Below are 22,048 nucleotides of genomic sequence, written 5' to 3'. Positions count from 1 at the left end.
ATTTGATCCTAGCAAACAATATAGTTATCGCTTCGTAGACAGGTATCAATGTATCAAAATAAAATATTATTGTTATCTTTTGTTTGATTTCCCGAGGGAACTACGTTCCGCAGCAGATAAAAATTGGGATATTTTCGTCTCCAGAGTACCAATACCAACTACCTCTATGTTATTGCAATCGGCTCAAAAGTTTAACCGTAATAAATGTAACAAAAATAATTTCTTTTTGCATTTGTAATAAGTATTTTCCGATAAATATGTAGAACGCTAACTTACACAACAGCGTACTAAGAGGAAGCGTTCTTAGCATAAATGTACAGACGGCAGCACATCAAACTACCTTAATCTGTCTTTCTTCAATAGATTTTCAACCTTATCACAATAGTGGAAGATTAATGTTTTCGCTTGGCAAAATTTGATAGTTTCGAGTAGTTTGACCTGCTGGCGTCTACTTGCGCTATCTATTTAGTTCGTGAGTCTATGTCACGAACATTTCTTTACCAAGGTCGGTACAGTTGTGGTCTAGTTTACAATGTACCACGCCTCGACTAGACAGCTTTACTAGTAGTGGATGTTATCAATCAACTCATTGTTACATGGTTAAAGTAATAAAACAATTTGGCATTTTACTGCTTATTTATTAACTAGCTTAAGTGTAAATTAGTCAAGGATAACTACTTAAGTAATATTTAATTTATTTTCGCGTTACAATTTTGAGAAAATAATAGGAACACTCTTATTTGTGTTTAGATAAATAAATAACCTAGTTACCGATTTTAGAATTCAGGTTATATTATATTGGGTTACAATTTCAGGTAGCGAATTTGCGTATCTATTACCCTGTACTTAATTTAAAATTGAAATATTATTGAATTTTTCCATACGAACTGAAAATACGAGTACCTACCTGCTTACATACTTTGCGCCCGTATATTTTGTTATCATTTAGATTTATTAAGAATACGTGTTTTTTGTTTGGCTGTTCATTTTGTATTCAATAGTTTTGTTTCCATAATTATTTTTGATAGGCGACAAGACTGCCAAATATGCAGACATGCAAACCTCATAGAATGACAATCAAAACGTTGAAAATGAAATTATTTTATTGGATAGATGAAATTCTATAACCCAATATGTTGTTTATGACAACATAATTTTCTCAATATATGGTTGGCGGAGCCGCAAGAGACACGTGCAAGAATATGTAGGTATCGTGAAATGTTGGTATATAGTTTAAGATTAAAGCTATTTTGCAAAATTGTGGCTTCAAAAATATGATTCCAGTGAAAACGTTGAAAAATGGCTGGACTGAAGCCTGGACTATAAATTCAGAAATCACCAACTCGCACTGAGCAAGCGTGGTGATTAATCCTCAATCCTTCTCCTCAATTCTCCGTGTGACAGGAGGCCTGTGTCTATCAGTGGGACGGTCAAAAGGCTGATGATGATGATGATGAAAACGTTGAAAGTTAACAGCAGGAGAAAACTGCTATTGAATTTTGCTCAGTACACTTAAACATATTAGGTACTAGCTCCTGCTAGCGGTTTCACCCGCATCCCGTGGAACCTCCGCACGAACCCGGATAAAAAGTAACCTATAGTCTTCCTCGATAAATTGGTTCACACAAACACTGAAAGATTTTTGAAATGGGACCAGTAGTTCCTGAGATTAGCGCGTTCACAAACACGTACAAACAAACTCTTACTGTTACTGTTACAGCCTTTTTATCGTCCCACTGCTGGGCACAGGCCTCCTCTCACATGGAGACAAACTCTTCAGCTTTAAAATTTTTGTATAGATTGCTCTCGACTGTAGCTACATAGTAAGTTTGATTACCGGTAGTAACACATATCATGTGCATAGGTTAATGTTGCGAAACCCGCACGTACGCTAAACGTAAGTTATGTATGACAGAAAATAGATACGGAAGGTTTTGTCAAGTGTGTCTGTAGCTTTAGGTATAGTTTTCATGACATTATGAGTTACATAATTTTGCACGTGTAATAAATTCGGGCGTGTAATAAAAAGTTTTTTATTCATAGTACAAAAATTGATGGCAATTAGAAAAACCGGCCAAGTGCGAGTCGGACTCGTGCACGAAGGGTTCCGTAAATTACAGTTAAATCAACCTATCTCAAAAACTATAAGAGATACTTTGATCAAACCAAAAATCGTTGAAAGAGTTAATTAGCATGCATCACCTCTATTTTTTAGAATTTTATACCCCGTAGTTATATAGAGGGGACATACTTTTACGACTTTGAGAGCTGATATCTCAAAAACCGTTCACTTTAAGAAAAATGTTTTTTAGAAAACTTTATATCATTTTAAAAGACCTTTCCATTGATACCCCACACGGGTATGTACATCGAAAAAAAAAATTTCATCCCTCAGTTACATGTATGGGGGGCCCCACCCCCAATTCTTTTTTTTACTATTTAGTGTCATATTTTTGTAGCGGTTCATACAACACATATTCCCATCAAATTTCATCACTGTAGTACTTATAGTTTCCGAGTAAATCGGCTGTGACAGACGGACAGACGGACAGACGGACAGACGGACATGACGAAACTATAAGGGTTCCGTTTTTGCCATTTTGGCTACGGAACCCTAAAAAGACGGTTTCTTCTGTTACTTAATTCATTTTTCTGTGATGGCAAGTACGAATTTATGTTTAAACTTTCAGTGACATTAATAAGACAAAATAACAAGGAACCAGGAAAATTACTCTATTATTCCAAATAGGGGATATATTAATATAATAAAAATTACTAAAATGAATACATGCATTTATTAATTTATACAATTTAAAGTTCACCTAAGACAATTTAGTCCGCACTCCATATAATAAATTATTACTACCATATTAATCGTGGCCATAGATGTGCGAATGACGTAGATTGTATAAAATAACTAAATTACTATTGTAAAGGATCTTAGAGCGTTCAACTAACTGGAGATACCTTGAGCAGTAGGTAATGTATGTGACAAAAAGTCTGTCACTTTAAACGTAGTGATAGCTCACTCATGCATTTACGCAAAAAATAAAAAAAATATACTATAGTCCAACCATATAACACCTGAGTGTCTAGTGCGAGTTTTGCAAGTAATTTTTTTCGATGCGAAGATTATCATACCATTGAATCACGTAGCACTTATCATAGAATTGTTTATTTAATAAAGTCTGTCATCGGTACTTGGTCGTATAACACTCCAGCTCACTTTTGCGAGTGTAAGCATTATTAACCGGCAAAATGAATGAACATGTAATATCTAAATCATGTGACGTAGCATACGACTCTTATATCAATTGACTTATAATTACGTATCGAGTTGCGAACGCCCACAAAACTCGAAATCAGCACTCTGGTGCCTTAACCACTTTACAAATCAATCAATGAAATGTATGACGACTAAGCAAGTTTTCAAAGAGACGATCAGATACAATAAGGTTGACATTGGACATAGACGATTTTTTGAAAAAGAGGGTCATACAGTATATCATTGATACAAGTACGCCTGGCAGACTCGTACATACATACCTTTGGCAGAATTTGGTATGTCAACGAGCGGCGTATCCAGTTAATCAATGCTCAAAGTACAGGACCATTGGTTTACATATTCAATGGTATTTTTGGTCATAGTTAGTATTCGTAAAGTTTTATAGCTTCCTTGAAGCGAATTTAGCTTCTTAATGTATAATTAACAAAACTACGTAGTTTTTGAACTTGGCTGTATGACCCACGTCACGTGTAGATGATATACAATTGCGCAAGAGTTTAATTTTGTTATAAGTACCATAGCCGTTTGATGAATTTGAATTTGGTCGTTGAAAAGGCGTGGAAAATTTTGGTCGGACAGGTACAAATTTAAGTGGAGTAATATTGCCTGGTTAATAATTTTCTTATATTTATTTACAGTGTGATTCTATAAGACTTCACTCTAAACTTCGCATCTGAATCCGCCGTGAGTTACTACACAAGCGCTACTCTTGCGAGCGTGTAAATTAAACTCGAGATTTTGACAGATAAAGTATGAGATGACTTTTAAAACGTTTTGAACCGAATGTGAAGTGAGAGTAAATAGCGAAGTGAAATGCGAGTTGTTGTCTGAATTTTATAGAATCGACGTGCAGGTCGGATTCTAACATTTTTTTAAGCCTAAAACTAGTTATATTTTCCTTAATTTCAGTTTTTATATTGAAATATTATACATGTTGATTAATTTGCAAATAAATGTTATTTAAAAAAAATATTTTTTATTCATCAATAATTATGATTTTTATATTGCCCCGTTAATGAGATGATCCGTAGAAATAATTTTCATTTATTCATACATTCAAAGATTATTCATGCTAAACTGCAAGAAAGATGTAAAATGGTAATAAACGCATATATCAAAAGAATTCATCTAGTAACTATCGTCATAGGCGGCATTAGATAAATTAACTAAATCAATCAACAAATCATTTATGGTAATTTCAAGGTTATTTTTTCGTTCATGTTACGTAGGTAGGTATAGGTAAGGAGGACGCACATTTGTCCGAGGCAACACACGCATTCCCTAACACAGTCGAAAGAATTTACCGTACCTACAGGTAGAATAAATTGACACTTTTTCATTGACCCTTTTTAATTACTATTTTTTTTTGTCAATTTAATGTTAAGTTTTTTCTCTCTCTACTACATTTGTACGTCTTAATGACAAAACATAGTGTTCTAATTAAACACACATAAGATCTATATTTTGTCAGTACCTATGTTTTACAAATAAAAATATTCTATTCTATTCATTTACATTGACAATTTAAGCAATTGCCAAACGACCCGAATTTGACAACATCATCCGAATTGGTCTATAATTTTAGAGCCCTTTTCGAAAATTTTTGACATTCATTTAAATTAAAAAATAATTCTAAAATTATTTTCATTCAAATCACTCATCGCATTCGGTTTGAATAAATCTGCGCACACCTTTCAAAAACATTAAGAAACATGTTGCAAGATGCTCTACTAAGAAAAACATAATATTGAATTTAATTGTTTTTTCCTTGAAGCTTCATTCATTTGTTTCAATGCTACTGCAAGGATGGAGTAAGTAGCTTATAAAGGTCAATGACTTTACTAAGAATTTGATTGATTGACCCAGAAATTATGACGCAGTTGTAAATGTTTTTTTGAACATGCTTAATTATATGGGTAGGTATGTATGTTTAACCTAATCATATTTGTATGGATATGTATGTCGTGCTTCCGAGAAATAAGTATTAGGTAATGGATTGAAGGTGCAAGGCTAGTTATACATATATATTACATATCATAATTTTTTAATGAATGTTTTGCCACGTCGTGATAATGTTAATAAATGGGATATAAATGTCTTTGTTTGATTCATTTCTTAATTGATTTGTTGTTATGATAAAGCTGATTAGTTGTACCATAAGAAACGAACAAAAACTAGAATAAAATGTGATGTTTGTCAAAGTATTAAGAGTTTTTTCTTATGTGGTGCCAATTCCTCCGTGTTCCCCTACACAAGATGCCTATCAAGGTACTATTATGTGCATAAATATTTCGTCGTATTTCTTCTGAGTTTTACTTACGCATATTTTCAGAAATGAACTTCAAAGAGAAAACCTATCGAGACATCTTAATTCAAAACCATTTCTTAAGACAACACGTACAAGAAATACCACATTTAAATAAAAAGAAATTAACCCTTCAAAAAACGGACCCAACCTTTACACCCAAATAGGAATACATAGTAGTTTTTATATTATAGCAATGCGAAAGGTAGATTCTTCCACATAAGTATACTTACGTACAAAAAGACCGGAGGCATCTGTTTATTCCACACAAGTACGTACACGTATCGAAGGACCCTTTTCACTAAGTACTTACACAAACAAAGTTGACGAGCCCAGCTAAGCCGAGCAGTGATTTATTGCCCGCTAACTTTGGCCCGCGGTCGCGTTTGTCTAAACTGGAAAGTTTTCGTTTGGTTAGATCATTTTAGGTTTGTAATTTAGTTGTAGGTTATTTGGTTGTATTTTTAATCGACTTCTCAAAAATGAAATCTTAATTCGGATGTTTGTATATTTTTAGATATGCGTTTTGTTTTTATTTGACTCAGTTCTTCGTCGCTTCATTCGTTTGTTTCAGACTTATTCACTGTTACTCTGTTTGCTTTCACGGCTAAGTTGGCTTAACTGATTTAACATGAAATTAAGAAGTAAAATTGATAAGAGGTGATTATTATCTGCTTATTTTCCATAAGATCGAAGTTCGCCACGTTCACGCAAGTGTTTTACATAAAAGGTACAATAAGGAAAAGGAAAAACATTTCTTCTAAAAGTTTCCACACGTAAACTTGTCCTGAAAGTATTTTCTTTGAAACAATTGATCCCTTATTTCATAAAAGAGGACCAAAAGGCATTTATTCCAATTTCTCTCAACGATAGGAAAAAAGGTTAAAGTAAGTAGGTACACTTAAGTTTATATTGAGTGAAAGATCTCATAAAAACCATGCCTTGGGGCTGTCCCTTAACATTCTTTATTTTTTTAGGATTTTATATCAATGTTCATACTTCTACTTGAAAGTATGTATGTTCAGTATATTGAACAATGGAAAAAAATAGTCTTTAACTAGCGTCGCTGCCTTGAGCTATCATTGCCCTTTGTTTGTTAAGATTTTAATGAAATTGGCACGGACTTTAAAACTTAAGAAAAGACTGAGATGCGATACTAATGTTACTAAAGTACTGGTACAAACTACTTCCTTTGGGTTGAAAATACACGTAATAAAACTTTCAATATCTCAAGATACTTTTTTTTCTGAAACTGTAAATCAAAATCCATAGTGGATACAAAAAGTTTGTTTTTGACAAAATAGCTAAATTATTAAATTAAATTAATTTGATTTTAGTAGGTACACAATTTTTATATAACAATTCTTGAAAAAAACAAGTTTAAGAAAAAAATGCTTAATACATAAAAAACACTATGAAAACTTCGAAACAATTCAGTTTTCACCGTATCAATTAATTGAATAGTGTAATAGAGTGGCTAGGCTATAGCCACAAATAGCCACGAGCAGGCGAGCGCAGTGGCTCGGAACGGCGCCCAGTGAGCTGAACACCCCACGCGTGTCACCCCACTAGCTACGGTACACAGTGGCTTTCATTCAGCTGAAACTTTCAGATAATTAGCACTCTTTGCATTAATTTTTATTTTGTGCTTTTTGTCTTGTGTTTAATTTGTTAAATGGAAAAGAAATGAGTAGTAATAAAAGCTCATCATCTTAAGAGCCTTTTTCGCAACTTCGTTGGGGTCGGCTTCCAATCTAACGGGATACAGCTGATTACTAGACTAGTGTTTTACAAGGAGCAACTACCTAACTCTGACTCCTCAACCCAATTACCCGGGCAATACAATACCCCTTGTTTAGACTGGTGCCAGACTACACATAACGAATGCCAAAGGTGTTTGATGACAGACAGTTTAACGTGCCCTAGGAAACAGCAATTGGTGTCCAAGATATAGGTACTTAGAAAGTATATACAAACTTAGAAAACTTGCATTGATACTTGCCTGACCTGGAATCGAACCGACATGCTCATACTTGAGAGGTTGGTTCTTTACCCACTAGGCCACGAATCCACGATCTTTTATCTTCTGAAGAGTGATAAAATGTGGGTAAATATTTATTTTAGGCTTGTGTTTAAACGCCACCCAAAAAAGTACCTATTTTACTACCAAAAAAATTCTAAACGGTTACCAAAATGGATAAATGGTCACCAAATAACGTTTCCAAAAATATTATTAGGTAAAACCATTTTTTCGTATTATTGACTACTAAAAAAATATATGGACGCCTTTAAAATACACTTTAGACCAAATATTATATATTGTCACTACTTAGATGTTACCAATTATGTAATACCATGACTCCTAATTTGGTCATTTTTGTTAGACTAAAAAAGCTAACGATCGCTAGAATATTTCCCAAATACCAATTAATATACTGGGGTTCCCAAACGTACGTCGCTTATTTATTGTTATATGAATTTGTGTGTAACTCAGTACGTTCAAAATGTAAGCACGCAACATGCAGCAAGCATGGCTTCTGTCACGGCTCCGGCGCTGCGGGCTCCGGCGGTCCCATGCGAGCTTATCGTCGCAGATGGTTTTCACGCTCACCACCGCAGCTTCGGCTTGCTGGCCGGCACTGCCGGCCAGCCTCAGCCGCGGCGGCGAGCCTTAAAACTACCTGCGCCTCAGCTCGCAGGCCGCCTCGCCCCTCCGCGCCTACCCGGTTTTGAATTGCACTCTAGGGGTAGGGCAGACAAGACTACGTGGAGTCGGTTTTGCAGCGATTCGTTTTCGTCACTAACTTTGATTTTTGGTAGTAATATTAATCTTTTAGTTGGATAGAATTTGGTGACCATTAATCCATTTTGGGAACCAAAAATAATATTTGTGCGAGATTTGCGATTTTTCTGATGTTATTTTATTTTTTTTGGATCATAATATTATATACTTTAGTGCCCTTTTAATAAAGTCAATTTATTTTTTTTGGAGTTGTTTATTTTATTTGGTGCCTCAGCCTAGAGTCTTAAAAATATTTTTGGTGACCACCTAAATTATACCCTTTATTTTATTTCTCCTCTATGTTTTTCTCCCTTAAAATGTTGCATGAAATATCTTGATTTGTCAAGGTCAAAGCTCAAAGGTATAATCAACGAGTTGAAGGGAAGTTTGATGACAAGAATTTTGAGGAAACAACTTTTTTTCTTAGAGGTTCATTTGGATAATTCAGTTCTCGCTATATTACATTATTAAGTTTTGTTTGTTTAGGACTCGTTCTTTATGATAGCCAACATTTTTAAGGACGAAGTTTTTCGCACAGTTTCAGCTATACTAATTTAATAAAGATAAAGATTTTTGGTTTGTTTGCATGTAGGTATTTACTCTAAAGGCTCCGAAAATGCTGAACCGATTTGAAAAAATCTTACACATAATATCACATAATCATATATGCTATATATATTTTATCCAGGTATACGTGCGGTAGTTACCACGAGACGCGGGTGAAACCGTGTGAAAACGGCTATTGCTTGACATAGTTTATATGAAGCTCATTTCAAAATTCAATCTTTAATCAAAAAACAACAGACGGATCGGTTATTATAATCCGTAGTTAGCAACTAACTCTTCTATCACCCGTACGAAATCCTACAAAAATAATACCATGTTCCACAAAATTTTAATCAAAGCCAGTGGTAGTTTTGCAGAAGGTTCCGTATTCCTCGTTACCGCGGGCGGGAGTGACTTTTTATTGTTCCCAAGTTTTTTGTTTTGTTTGTTCATTTACAACTTTTTGCATGAATAATGTTGGAGAATGCAGTATTCATTACTAGTGGCTGAATTGGCTGGAAAAGTTGGTGGTGGCTTGCGAATGTGTAACAAACTTGCTACTTAATCAATTAAACTAAAACCCGTCTATGTAGTAGTACTTAGGTAAAAACAAATAAGTACGAGTTGGATAATTAACGCCTGCTTTGTTTGGTATAGCAAAAAGCCTTCAAGAAATATAGGTATAAAATGCCCAAGGATAATATAATAATAACATTATGATTACTGTTTCCGTGAAAAAACACTTAAGATGAGCAACCTGTTGTTTGTCACAGTTCTAGTGGTTCTAATATGCCTAAGTGCCTTCAGCCAACGGTTTGTAGAATGTATTGTCAGCCCTTACCTTCGGCGTTGTTTTGGTACTCTTTGTGGTTTATTTCAAGGCAGTTCTTCAGTACATTTCCTCAAAGCGCAACATATTGCAATACGCTCAATAAAATACGTATACTACCACAAAAATAATAATAAACATGAACTTAAAATGCCTCCAGGTCAGACAGAACGCGAGTCGTGACCCATTTCCGCGCGGCCGGTTGACCTATATCTCCCTTGTATGACATACTGACATTTACGAGGGCTCGCCAAATCAATCGCATTTGACGGACCAGTGGACGTGAATTCTTTAATTGTTGGTATTTATTTCTGTAGCATGTTGTGAGCATTTTTTTATGAGACAACTACTATGTAATCGAAATATACTGATGGCGAAATAACTAAGCTTGTTTTTACATCTTGTTTTTACCATGTTTCTGCGAATAAAGAATTATTATGATTACTTGTTTCCCGTGGTTCAACCTACACTGTACTGGGAGAACTAATTCCGGCAGTCAAATAAAAATTATCTTCTTATACTTTCTCAGTTTCTGTCTATCCGGCCTTCATGACAAGTTTACTGCATCCATATAAATGGTACACAGATAGTCTAGAGCCTAGGAAAGGAGACTACTCACTACTGGACTATTTTTAATCCCACTGCGAGAAGGAGTTCCCTAAGGTGGTGGATGAAACTGTTGGCGGAAGCTAGTGATTTAATATGCCCATGAGAGTATAATATATCTGTTGTGTTCTATAAACTTGAAGATATAACTTAGGAAGAGATCAGGTGTGGCTAGACTAAGGTAAGCTCGAAACTTCAGAAGTTATCAATAACCGTAGGCTGCAAATGGGTTTGATATAACATCAAGTTTATAAGCATGAAAACTAACTGTAAGCTGGTTGGTGAGGATAAAGGTTCGCCACACTTAGGTACTAAGTAGATACTTATACTTAACAGAGATTTCATCCAGATAGATCTTACGAATTGTAGGTATTATAATCTATCTACACCACGGGAAAACTGTTTTTTGTAAATAACTCTTTTCGCAAAGATGGATTTCGCAAAAATAATTTTTAACCGTTTATTCGGGAAGTTTTAGTTACTACAAACTTATACAATACATGGCAGATGTCGTACAGGTGTGTGAAACCTTTTTCTACCTGATCAAAATACGAAAGTTTGAAGCATGAAGCCATCAAGCCATAGAGCCAAGATAATTTAGAGAAGTTTGGAGTATTTCCTACCCCTGTTTGCTTACCAACTTTCAGAGGATCGGGTTTCATTTTCAATATGTTTAGTAAGGTATTTTGTTCAGGTAAATTAAAACTGGTTCAACAAATAGTTCGATAGTAATTTATAAATTGTAACTATTTAATTTTAAAGAAATATGACTATTTAAGTAATTATTTTTCGGAAGTACTCGGGGAAATCCTTTACCTAAACGCGAAAATGCGTATGAATTTACTTATCTATAACATAGGTAAGTTAAAAATCGATAATATATTTTTAAACAACTGGGTGTTTTTGATATTATTAATGTTGTATTTACTGAACATAATTAAATAGCCAACATAACAACAAGCTTTTTAAAACGATAATCCAAAACATTTCTCAACAATTCCCAGCTGCCTAACAAAATCGATCGGAATTCCGATACCTACCTAATTATTTCCATTCCATTGTTTGTTTACAAATGCTAAATACTCGATCCCGTAGCTTCAGCTTAATTGGAGTATTCTTTTGTTTTAAAATGCTAATGTAAACAATAGATACCTTTGAACTCACATCCGTGCGCCTCATTGAATTTTTAGAGCAAGCGTTTGAGCGACACGTCGGAAATTCAACGATTATCAGGCGCTTCGAAAATTAGAAAAGTTTTTCTAAGTTTAATGATGGCCGAGATAATTTTGTGGGTTTTTGTTTAATGTTATTTTTGTGGGAATATTGATGAATGTTTATGACTTGATACTATTGATTGATTCTTGTATATATTTTTTTGAACAACAAGTTAGATATTTATTTTATTTATGTAAATAAAGTCGCGGCCATAGTGGGACTCGCTGTACTGAGTAACTGGGAAGATTTGTACTTGAAACTAAAATCCACCTTTGTTCCTTCTGGTGCCCTTTGTGTACCAGGGCTAAATTTTGTGTAGTGGTTGTCATCGTCTCCCGAGCCTTATCCCAACTATGTTTGGGTCAGCTTCCATTGTAACCGGATTCAGCTGAGTACCAGTGTTTTACAAGCAGCGACTGCCTATCTGACCTCCTCAACCCAGTTACCCGGGCAACCCGATACCCGAACCCGATACCTTGGTTAGACTGGCAGGCGTCAGACTTACAGGCTTCTGACTACCCGTAAGGATGTTCAATGACAGTCGGGACCTACAGTTTAACGTGCCCTCCGAAACACAGTCAATATCTATTTACAATCTTACTTTTTTTGGTTCATAGTTCATACAATGAACTAATAGATACGAAAAAAAAAACAGTTAATTAAGTACAATTTTTATTTATTATCAACAAAAACATTTTGTCACAATTGAGTATTGAGTACTGCCTTTCAGTGTGGTTGGAGTGAAAGGCGATGTCAGAACAGCCCTTTCACACGGCAGTCCAGTTTTGCGGGACCGGCATTTTACTGTATCCTGCAAAACTGAACTACGTGTGAACACAGCGTCCGTTTTTGCAGGCTTCCCGCTTTTTACTGGACGAACGTTCCAGTTTCAAATCGACGGGAACAGCATTTTGCAGGATCCTGCATATGGTTTGCTCGTGTGAACACTATCATATAATATCTTTAGCGATCAAAAAGGATTCTGCAAAAAACGGTATCCTGCAAATAACTATACTGCCGTGTGAAAGGGCCGTACTGACCCGGTTCTGCGGGATTGTTCGAAAGAGTTACCGCGGCCCTGGTACAGAAAAGCTACGAAGGAACACGATGAATTTTTAGTCAGTAAAAGTCTGACACTCCCTCACCGCCGCTAACCCATAGCGGGAGGGGTCATTTGATGATTTTTGTCATCGTTAAAAAATAAGACTTCTACTCACAAACGGCCATTACCAATATTTTTATTATCTGTTGTTAAAAATAAAGATGGGAATTTGACATTAGGTAAGTTGTATGGGGCTCACGTCAAAATTTCTCTATTAAGCGAATCGACACATATACATATAGAATATTGGCAACCTTTGATTATTATTACAAGCGTTTTATTATTACAAGCTTTTATTTAACTTGCAATGTACGTATGTAACTAGGTATGTGTGTTCGGGTGGAATTTTACAACCCAATTTTAAGGCACTTGCCCTCAACCGATTGAGCTGAAATTTTGCATACATGTTTAGTTTGGATGACAATGTATGTTAAGCTATGTGACGTCATCCTAAACCCAACATGGCTAAATATACTAGGTAGATAGCGGACTAGTTATATTTATGGTACCTATACAATATGGGTATCAAATGAAAGGGATTGACAAGTAGAACACATTGCAAAAATCCAAGATGGCCGCCGCTACAAAATGTTGAGTAACCTATTTTTTTCAATCCCATCCATATGGGTATTCAATGACAAGTAGAATAAAGTGCACTTTACCTAATCAAAATCTAAGATGAATTTTATACGGCGATGAAAATTTAGACTTAGGAACTTACCAGGTGAAAACTAAAAAGTATAAAATAAATTGAGGCAAAAAAATCTTTAAAAACAAGCTTTTATTTAAATGCGCTAAAAAAAAAAATCTTTTGCTGCTACTTTACTGTCAACTTATAACGACATTTCAAATTTAACATATTTGACACAATTTTTAAAAGCTAATCAATCTAAATATTAATTAAAAAAAAAATCAATCATGTAATCAATCACAACATTTGCTATTTATAATTTGCTATCGCGTGATAAGTGCTACGTGATGATAGTCCAGACATAAAGCGTAATTATGATTAGTCATACAAGATTATATAACTGAACGTCAAATTTTTTAATATGCCTTTTCGAGGTTCTTCAGTAGTCTTCCCTCCCAACTTTCTCTTTTTATCATCTTCAGATTGATTCCTCCCGCAACTTGCGAGACAAAAGAATTAGGTTCAAATTCAATATTCTGGGGCATCCCTGGAGCCAGTTCCAAACGGTATTTTTTCAGCAAAGTTATTATTCCAGCGGTCATTTGCATTTTCGCGAATCTCATTCCTGGGAACAAAGTTTAGTTGATTATTTTTATATTATTTCAAACAATGAGTATATTATTTTCGAAAGTTTTTGTACACATCTCCTAATTCTATGAATATAGGGCTGCCATCCGTCCGGGTTTCCCCGGATTTGTCCTCGTTTGGAGGCTGTCCGGGGACCGTCCGGGCGGGGTTTCAAGAAGCGTCCGGGGAAAACCCGGACACTTTTCATGTAATCAAGCACCTCATTGAATTTAAGTTTATGTTAATAGTAAATGGATTACAAATTAGGTATTATTTTGTTTAAAAAAATCGTACTCGTTCGGGGAAAAAATGCGATTTATGCCAAATGTCCGGGTTTTTTTAATGTTTGTCCGGGTTTGGCGAAATTGGAGATGGCAGCCCTATATGAATACCATATTTACAAACTTCAGGCTTGAAGTTAAATGAAAGCTTATTTGAAACAGTAAATCACAGCAGTTACATGGTAAATTGTAATCCATTATTTAATAATCAGGAGCAGTGAAACATGCTAAGTATTTAGGGCTCGAGTAACTACCCTAATATTGTGTGCTTGTATATTGAAAGTGTGAAAAACTTACCAATACAAAGTCTCGGGCCTTCACCGAAGGGCATGTACGTGTACGGCTTTATTTTATCCTTGTTCTCAGGCAGGAACCGCTCAGGCCTATACTCCTCCGGATCCGGGAAGAACTCCGGGTTATGGTGCAAGTGATACAGAGGCAGGAATATACGGAGACCTTTCTCTACCTTCAATCCCGAAGGGAAAGTGTAATCCTCTACCACTTCGCGAGTTAACAAACTTAAAACTGGATATTTACGAAGAGTCTCATCAAAGCATGCTTCTACAAATGGCATCTCCGAAAGGCACTCGTACTTCAGCTCATTGTTGTGCCGCCGCAGATAATCGTCCACCTCGGCTATAGCTCTCTTCTGAGCTTCTGGGTGTTTCGCCAACTCATACAAAGTAAAACTCAAAGTGGTGGCCGAAGTTTCATATCCAGCAGCAAAAAATATAAAGCACTGTGCCACTAAGAGATCATCGTCGACTTCTAAAGTCACTTTTTTCTGTGAATCATATTTCATGTTAGTCAGACTGTCCCCTGTCATAGTTTTATTTTGTTTCCACTTCAATACGAAATCGACAAAGTCATTCCGAGATGTGGGCGTATAGTTGCGTCCCTTAAAAACTCCAGTCATTAAATTGGAGAAGAATGCATTAACTTCTGGTGGAAGAGTTCTGAATCCCAACAAGTAGAAAAGTGAAGGGTAGATACCTCTCAAAACAAATTTAAATCCTTGGACCCGGCTTAACATGAAAATGCTGTTACCTACTGCTGTAAACGGATTATTTTCCGTCACATTCATGGTTTTTGTTTCAACGCCAAATGCACAGGTTCCTATGCAGTCCATAGTGTATCTCGCTACAAGAGCCCTCATTTCGACCTCGTTGCTTTTGGCTTCCTTATCGAGAAAATCTTCGAACACGTGAGAACACTTTTCGATCAAATGGAACATGTTCTTCATCTTCGCGGAGGTAAACACAGGAGTCAGGTTCTGACGTAACACCTTCCATTTGTTTCCGGAAGTGGAGAAGAGGTTCTGAGTAAACCTTTCCCTGTCGGCATATTCAGATATCTCACGGGAACTGAAGAAGTAGAAGTCCTTAGTCATGACGAGCTTGATGAGTTCAGGGTCTTGGACGATCAGGGCAGGTTCTGTGCCAAAATAGGCACCCACGTATGGTACGTTGGGAAACTTTCCACATATTTGTTGTAATGTGTAGCCAAGAAATTGCCTCTGCAGGATAAAGTTCCCAAAATTTCCCAGGAGAGGAACCGGAGGTAAATGTGGTACTTTCCTTTTCTCCCAGTATTGGAACTTTTTCTTGGACACGAGGTAGATTGTGAAGATTATCACAAAAACTGCCGTTAGTAACAATGAAGTGATCATGGTGAAGCTTCGTTGTAACTGTATGTCGCAGGTACCGTGTTTGGCTTTATACAGTTTTGTCGAAGATTTAATCATAATGATTTCGGTGGTATGTCCGTTAGCGTGGCCACGCGTTCTAATTCATGAGGACTTATCTTGTTACTGCAATGTGGTTTATTTTTATATTGTTTAGTAAATATATATGTGATGTGATTATTATTTTAATAAGCATTTTATTTTATTTAGTAAAACTTATGTTAAGAAAACAATAATATTGATATCGTTTAAATAAAACTACATTTACGGATTTTAACTATCGTCGGGATTTAATTATATTAATATAACCGCGATAAAATCCGTAACAGTAGTTTTATTTAAATGTAAAATAATAAAATATTCGCGTAAGTATCAGAAATCAATAATTGTAATGGCAACCCAATACCCCTTTTTTTTCCGACGTCAAAAATCATCAAATGACCCCTCCCGCTGTGGGTTAGCAGCGGTAAGGGAGTGTCAGACTCTTACTGACTAAAAACCGTCGTGTTCCGTCATACATAGGCCTTTTAGTACCAGGGCCGCGGTATCTCTTTCGAACAACCCGCAGCAACCCAATACCCCTTGGTTAGACTGGTGTCAGACTTACTGGCTTCTGACTACCCGTAACGACTGTCAAGGATGTTAAATGACAGCCGGGACCTACAGTTTAACGTGCCATCCGAAACACAGTCATTGGTGTCTAAGATATACTCAGAAAGTACATACAAACTTAGAAAAGTGGCATTGGTACTAGCCCGACCTGGAATTGAACCCGCGCCCTCAAACTTGAGAGGTTGGTTCTTTACCCACTAGGCCACCGCGATTTCGATATAATTAATAGAATATGATACAGAAAAAAACTTGTGTAAAACTAGTTGTTTTTGGTTGGGATGTCCACAGTTTTACATGAATTGTTGTCACGCTATGATTGGCGTTTTTTGGGCGCGTGTACTCGATGTAAAATAAACGCAGACTATGATAAGATTATGTAGGTATATTACAAATGATTATCATTTAAGTAAAACAAGTAGGTATTATTATTGTTTTTTTAGATACAATCAACATAAATAATGAATAATGAAATGAATAATAAATTTACTATCAGTAGGGTATCCATAGTTACAGATTTTTCAGCTATGTAAAGACAAAGCTGTAACCCCTTTTGTTTGGAAGTAGGTACTTTACTTTACCTTTTTTTATGCTGTCTCTGTAGTTTGTAAACAACGAAGGTCTTCACCAACAACATAAACGGCCGGTATTCTTAAAACTGGAGCAAATTATTCAGACTAAAGTCTAAAGTGGAATAAGCGCTGAGTAAGCAACTAAAACGTGCTGTAAGATTTGTGTAAAAGTGGTAGAAAACACTAGGAGTGTTTTAAGAGCAACCAAAATGCGTAATATAAGATAATAATATTTAGTTCAATAAACGCAATCGATTTGCTATTATACAGATAAATAGTGCTTTAATAGCAGCCGGATTGCTTTTATTCGCCATTTTAGTTCTATTACAGCAGATAGAATGCTCTTACTCGACTAATAAGTGCTGTAAATGGTCTTACACAGGCTCTTACACCTCAAATTTAATAAAAAAAAATCTACGTTTATTTGTAAACTACATTTCAAAGGTGAAGAAAAAGGAATATATTCAGTTTTTGACACTTTAACAATCAATATGTTTATTTTTACTGTTCGTGTAGCTACTCCAAAACATCATGCGCAACAAAGTTTATTGTTAAACCCAAAGGCATTTTTACATTAACATTAATGCGCTGTCGTCTATTTCCTGGACGACTAATTTATTAAATTAAATATATTTTAATTAATTATATTTAATGCTATGGCCATATTAGTAATCCAGTTGTAATTACAGCGGTCACCACAATAGTGGCGGCGTAGCATCGGGTGGCACCCAGAGCGGACTACCTATTGAGCGTCCCAAAAAAAAAACACGACGAAATATAATCACGGACTAAAATTCTAAATTAAAGTACCTACTTAAAAATATATACTAATATTATAGGAGAAGAGAATAAGAGGAAAACTTTGTTTGTTTGTTTGGTTGTAATGGATAAAATCAAAAACTACGGCATGTGTTTAAACGCCGCCCAAAAAAGTACCTATTTCGCAACCAAAAAAATTCTAAACGGTTACCAAAATGGATTAATGGTCACCAAATAACGTTTCCTAAAATATTATATAACTAGCTTTCCGCCCGCGGCTTCGCCCGCGTGGAATTCAGTTCACCCCTCCCGCTGTGGGTTAGCAGCGGTGAGGGAGTGTCAGACTCTTACTGACTAAAATCGTCGTGTTCCGTCCTAGGCCTTTTATATACCAGGGCCGCGGTACCTCTTTCGAACAACCCGCAGCCGCGGCTGGCCCTGGCGCTACTGGGCTCCACTGATTTCAAAACACCTTAAGACTAATTCGCAGCAAACCTTAACACCGCGATACAGAAAAGCACAACGCCATCTATCGAGCTATCGGGAAGCTCGCGATTGAACAATGAGCTACAGGTTAAAGCGCGAGATATCATTGCACTTCTTACGTATGTTAAAAAAACAACGTCACCACGTTTTAAAAAGCTATCATTCCACTTCTTACGTATTTTAAAAACACATCGTTACCACGTTTTAAAAACACCCAGCGCCATCTATCGCATACCTCAGTAATTCGTTGAATTATAGTTATTTCAGGATAAGTAGATGTAAAAAAAACAGTTAAGACGATAAAACAAATTGTACGTCATCCCTCGGGAGTTCCTCATTATCGAGGATTCATTATCGTATCATTTAGCTTCTAAATTTATATGTTCATATTCGTTTGCAATATATAAGTAGATGTAAAAAAAAACAGTTTAGACGATTAAACAAATTGTACATCATCCCTCGGGAATTCCTCATTTTCGGGGATTCATTGTCGTATCATTTAGCTTCTACATTTACATGTTTTTATTCGTTTGCAATATATTACCTTGTTTTAAACGACACACAGCGCCATCTACAATCCATCCATCAAGCAAACAATATTTTTGTTTTCCCTCGGGAATATCTATTTTTTTCGGGATAAAAAGTACCCTATTATTTAATCCAGACTTCTAACTTTACGTCTGCAAAATTTCAAAGCAATCGGTTCAGTAGTTACGGCGTGAAAGCGGAACAAACAAACAAACTCACTTTCCGATTTATAATATTAGTAAGGATGAATCCATTTTTTCCTATTATTATGTCTGTCATAAAAATATATGGACGCCTTAAAAATACACTTTAGACTAAATATTATATATTGTCACTACTTAGCTGTTACCATGAGTTATAATTTGGTAATTTTTACTAGGCTAAAAAAGCTAACGATAGCTAGAATATTTCCCAAATACTTATTAATATACTGGGGTTCCCAAACATACGTCGCTTATTTATTGTTATATGAATTTGGGTGTAACTCAGTACGTTTAAAATGTAAGCATGCAATATGCAGCAAGCATGGCTTCTGTCACGGCTCCGGCGCTGCGGGGCTCCGGCGGTCCCATGCGAGCATATCGTCGCAGATGGTTTTCACGCTCACCACGGCGATCGCTGAAACTACCTGCGCCTCAGCTCGCAGGCCGCCTCGCCCCTCTGCGCCTACGCGGTTTTGAATTGCACTCTAGGGGTAGGGCAGACAAGACTACGTGGAGTCGGTTTTGCAGCGATTCGTTTTCGTCACTAACTTTGATTTTTGGTAGTAATATTAATCTTTGAGTTGGATAGAATTTGGTGGCCGTTGATCCATTTTAGTAACCAAAAATAATATTTGTGCAAGGTTTGTGATTTTTCTGATGTTATTTCATTTATTTTGGATCATAATATTATATAGTTTAGGGTCATAATAAAGTCAATTGATTTTTATTGGAGTTGTTTATTTTATTTGGTGCCTAAGCTAAAGCTAAAGTTTTAAAAATATTTTTGGTGGCCGTCTAAATTATACCCAAAAACTACTGAACCGATTTTAAATATTCTTTCACCAATAAAAAGCTATATTATCTGCGAGTAACAGAGGCTATATTTTATCCCGGTACGGGCAGTAGCTCCCACGGGACGCGGGTGAAACCGAGGGAAAACGGCTAGTCGTGTATAAAGAAACCGGAGACAGATCACTGCAAACTAATAAACCGCCAGCGAAGCGAGCCCGTGATTTTTGAGCTTTGGGACATAAAAGAACCCAAACATGTTTATGCATAAAAACCAGTGTCAAGTGGAATAGCTGCGAGCGCAACATTTTTGAGTTTTGGGACAGTAAAGTATCAAAACGAGTTAAAAAAAAACCGCCGTAAAGTGAAAAAGTCACGAGCGTAGCGAGCGCGAAATTTTTTTATTTTTGGGACGCAATAGTATCTAAAGAAATTATAAAAAAAGCCACTGTTAAGTAAAAGGCGCGAGCGCAGCAAGCGCGAAATTTTTGAGTCATGGAACACAAAAATAGTCAAACAAGTTTGAAAAAAACCAGTGGAAAGACAAAATGGTGCGAGCGCCGCAAGCGCGAATTTTTTTCAGTTTTGAGACACAAAAGTCCTCCATTACCTAAACAGCTAGGAAATCGTCAGCGTAAAGCGTCAGTAGTTTTTGCTACTTCGATGCTTTAACTTTTTGTTAGATTGAGGACTCAAAGAGCGCAGAATAAATCAGAAATATGAAAAAACCGCGAGCGAAGCAGTTAATTTTTTTTTTATAATTTTGAGGAATTAATTTAAGTGATCGGGTGAAACAAAAATAACGACGAATTTCCTCGACGTCTTGCGCAAGCACTGTTGTAGTTTTGCTTATTTGAATAGCGTGCAGTGACTGGTAGTGAACTTAGGCTTTGCAGATTAGAATGGCACCCTCAGTGACTTGTCCCTTCTGCCCCTGCCATCCTGGTCGTGCAGATATGTGCCGACCGAGATGGCACCCCCCGAGACGTGGTACCCGGGGTGGACCGCCCCCACCCCTCCGCCCCCCCCATTACGCCGCTACATCACCACATTAACTTAGGGTTCACTTATTGGTAAGAGACCAAAAATAAACATTTTAACTATGATTATTTTTTTGACCAATTGAAATGGGCTTGGAAGGAAACTCATTTTATATTATCAGATAAATGTAAGGGATGTGGCCTAATCTCGCAGTCCCGGAGAATAGTTTGTAATTCTTTTCTTTCAATACTACACAACATATGCGTAATCCTGGTCCCATAAACAAGAAACGATCTATATTTCTTGTTTTATCAAACCTTCATCACAGCTCTCCATAAAACCAAACAAAGCAGCATCTACACTGTACCACATTGTTGAGGGTAGTACACAAGCGATGCCATTATCAAAGAACCTGTCGTCTGCTTCCGTTCCGTTCCAGGAAACTTGCTCCTCTGTGGAAATAGCCCGTGTGACGATGAACAGAGAAGAAAATGAATAGCGGAGGTGCCATAATGGAAAATCGCCTAAGAATGTACGCTTAAACGTAACGTAGGCAAAGTACGCTTTACGAGCAGGACATAGTGATACTTAATGTTAGGAATGTACTAACACCTCTGTAACCTTTGAATAAAGAGAACATAGAATGCTGGTGAACGAAGAACGTTACTGTTTTCGTCTTTATACGCCTTCTTTGGAAGCGACCATTTTTTGTAATACCAAAAATGTTGACAGAAGCTTCAAAGAACCCGAAAGCCTCGTTAGTTCAATCGCAACTGATCGTTTAGGTCATGCCCACCGTACGAATTTGACCTAGAAGAAGGCGCCAGACCTACCTGCATTCTGCACATCTCCGATCATAATTTTCTTACTCCATGCGATGTACAGACATTGTGAGCACGTGTGTATATAGTTATGTCCGTAGGTTGTATAGGGTATTCAATAAGCTTGTTGTAGGTGAATACTGTTTATGTTACACACAAATTATGTTATGTACTTTGTAGGTCATTAAATTAGTCTGCAGGTAGCCGTGTGCTGTTGGGGAGTTTGTTGCGAAACTTCTTCTTTTGAGCAATAACATATGAAGTGATGAAGGAATTTTCAAAATTAGCTGTTTTGCGAGTTTGAGTTTGAGCCTCTTGGATTGCAATAAGTAGGTTTATAGGGCCACATAATAATAGCCACAAATGTATTCGTCATCATTTGAGAGAAACTACAATTTACAACCGT

The 22,048-nt window shown here is 36.3% G+C and overlaps 1 protein-coding gene across 1 annotated transcript; it reads right to left on the bottom strand.

The window, feature by feature from the left end:
- Window positions 1–13,433: 13,433 nt before the first annotated feature.
- On the bottom strand, window positions 13,434–15,930 carry LOC110371751 (cytochrome P450 6B5). Its single transcript, XM_021328127.3, has 2 exons — window positions 14,508–15,930; window positions 13,434–13,927 (listed from the first exon to the last, which is right to left on the bottom strand). Exons 1-2 carry the CDS (start codon window positions 15,877–15,879, stop codon window positions 13,719–13,721), a joined length of 1,581 nt encoding a protein of 526 aa, XP_021183802.3. The 5' UTR covers window positions 15,880–15,930; the 3' UTR covers window positions 13,434–13,718.
- Between the last annotated feature and the right edge of the window lie 6,118 nt (window positions 15,931–22,048).

The sequence above is a fragment of the Helicoverpa armigera genome, chromosome 22 (genome assembly GCF_030705265.1).
Source record: "Helicoverpa armigera isolate CAAS_96S chromosome 22, ASM3070526v1, whole genome shotgun sequence".
NCBI classification, from domain to species: domain Eukaryota; kingdom Metazoa; phylum Arthropoda; class Insecta; order Lepidoptera; family Noctuidae; genus Helicoverpa; species Helicoverpa armigera.
The sequence above is the reverse complement of the archived record's forward strand: the minus strand, read 5'-3'. Positions and strand labels throughout refer to the sequence as shown.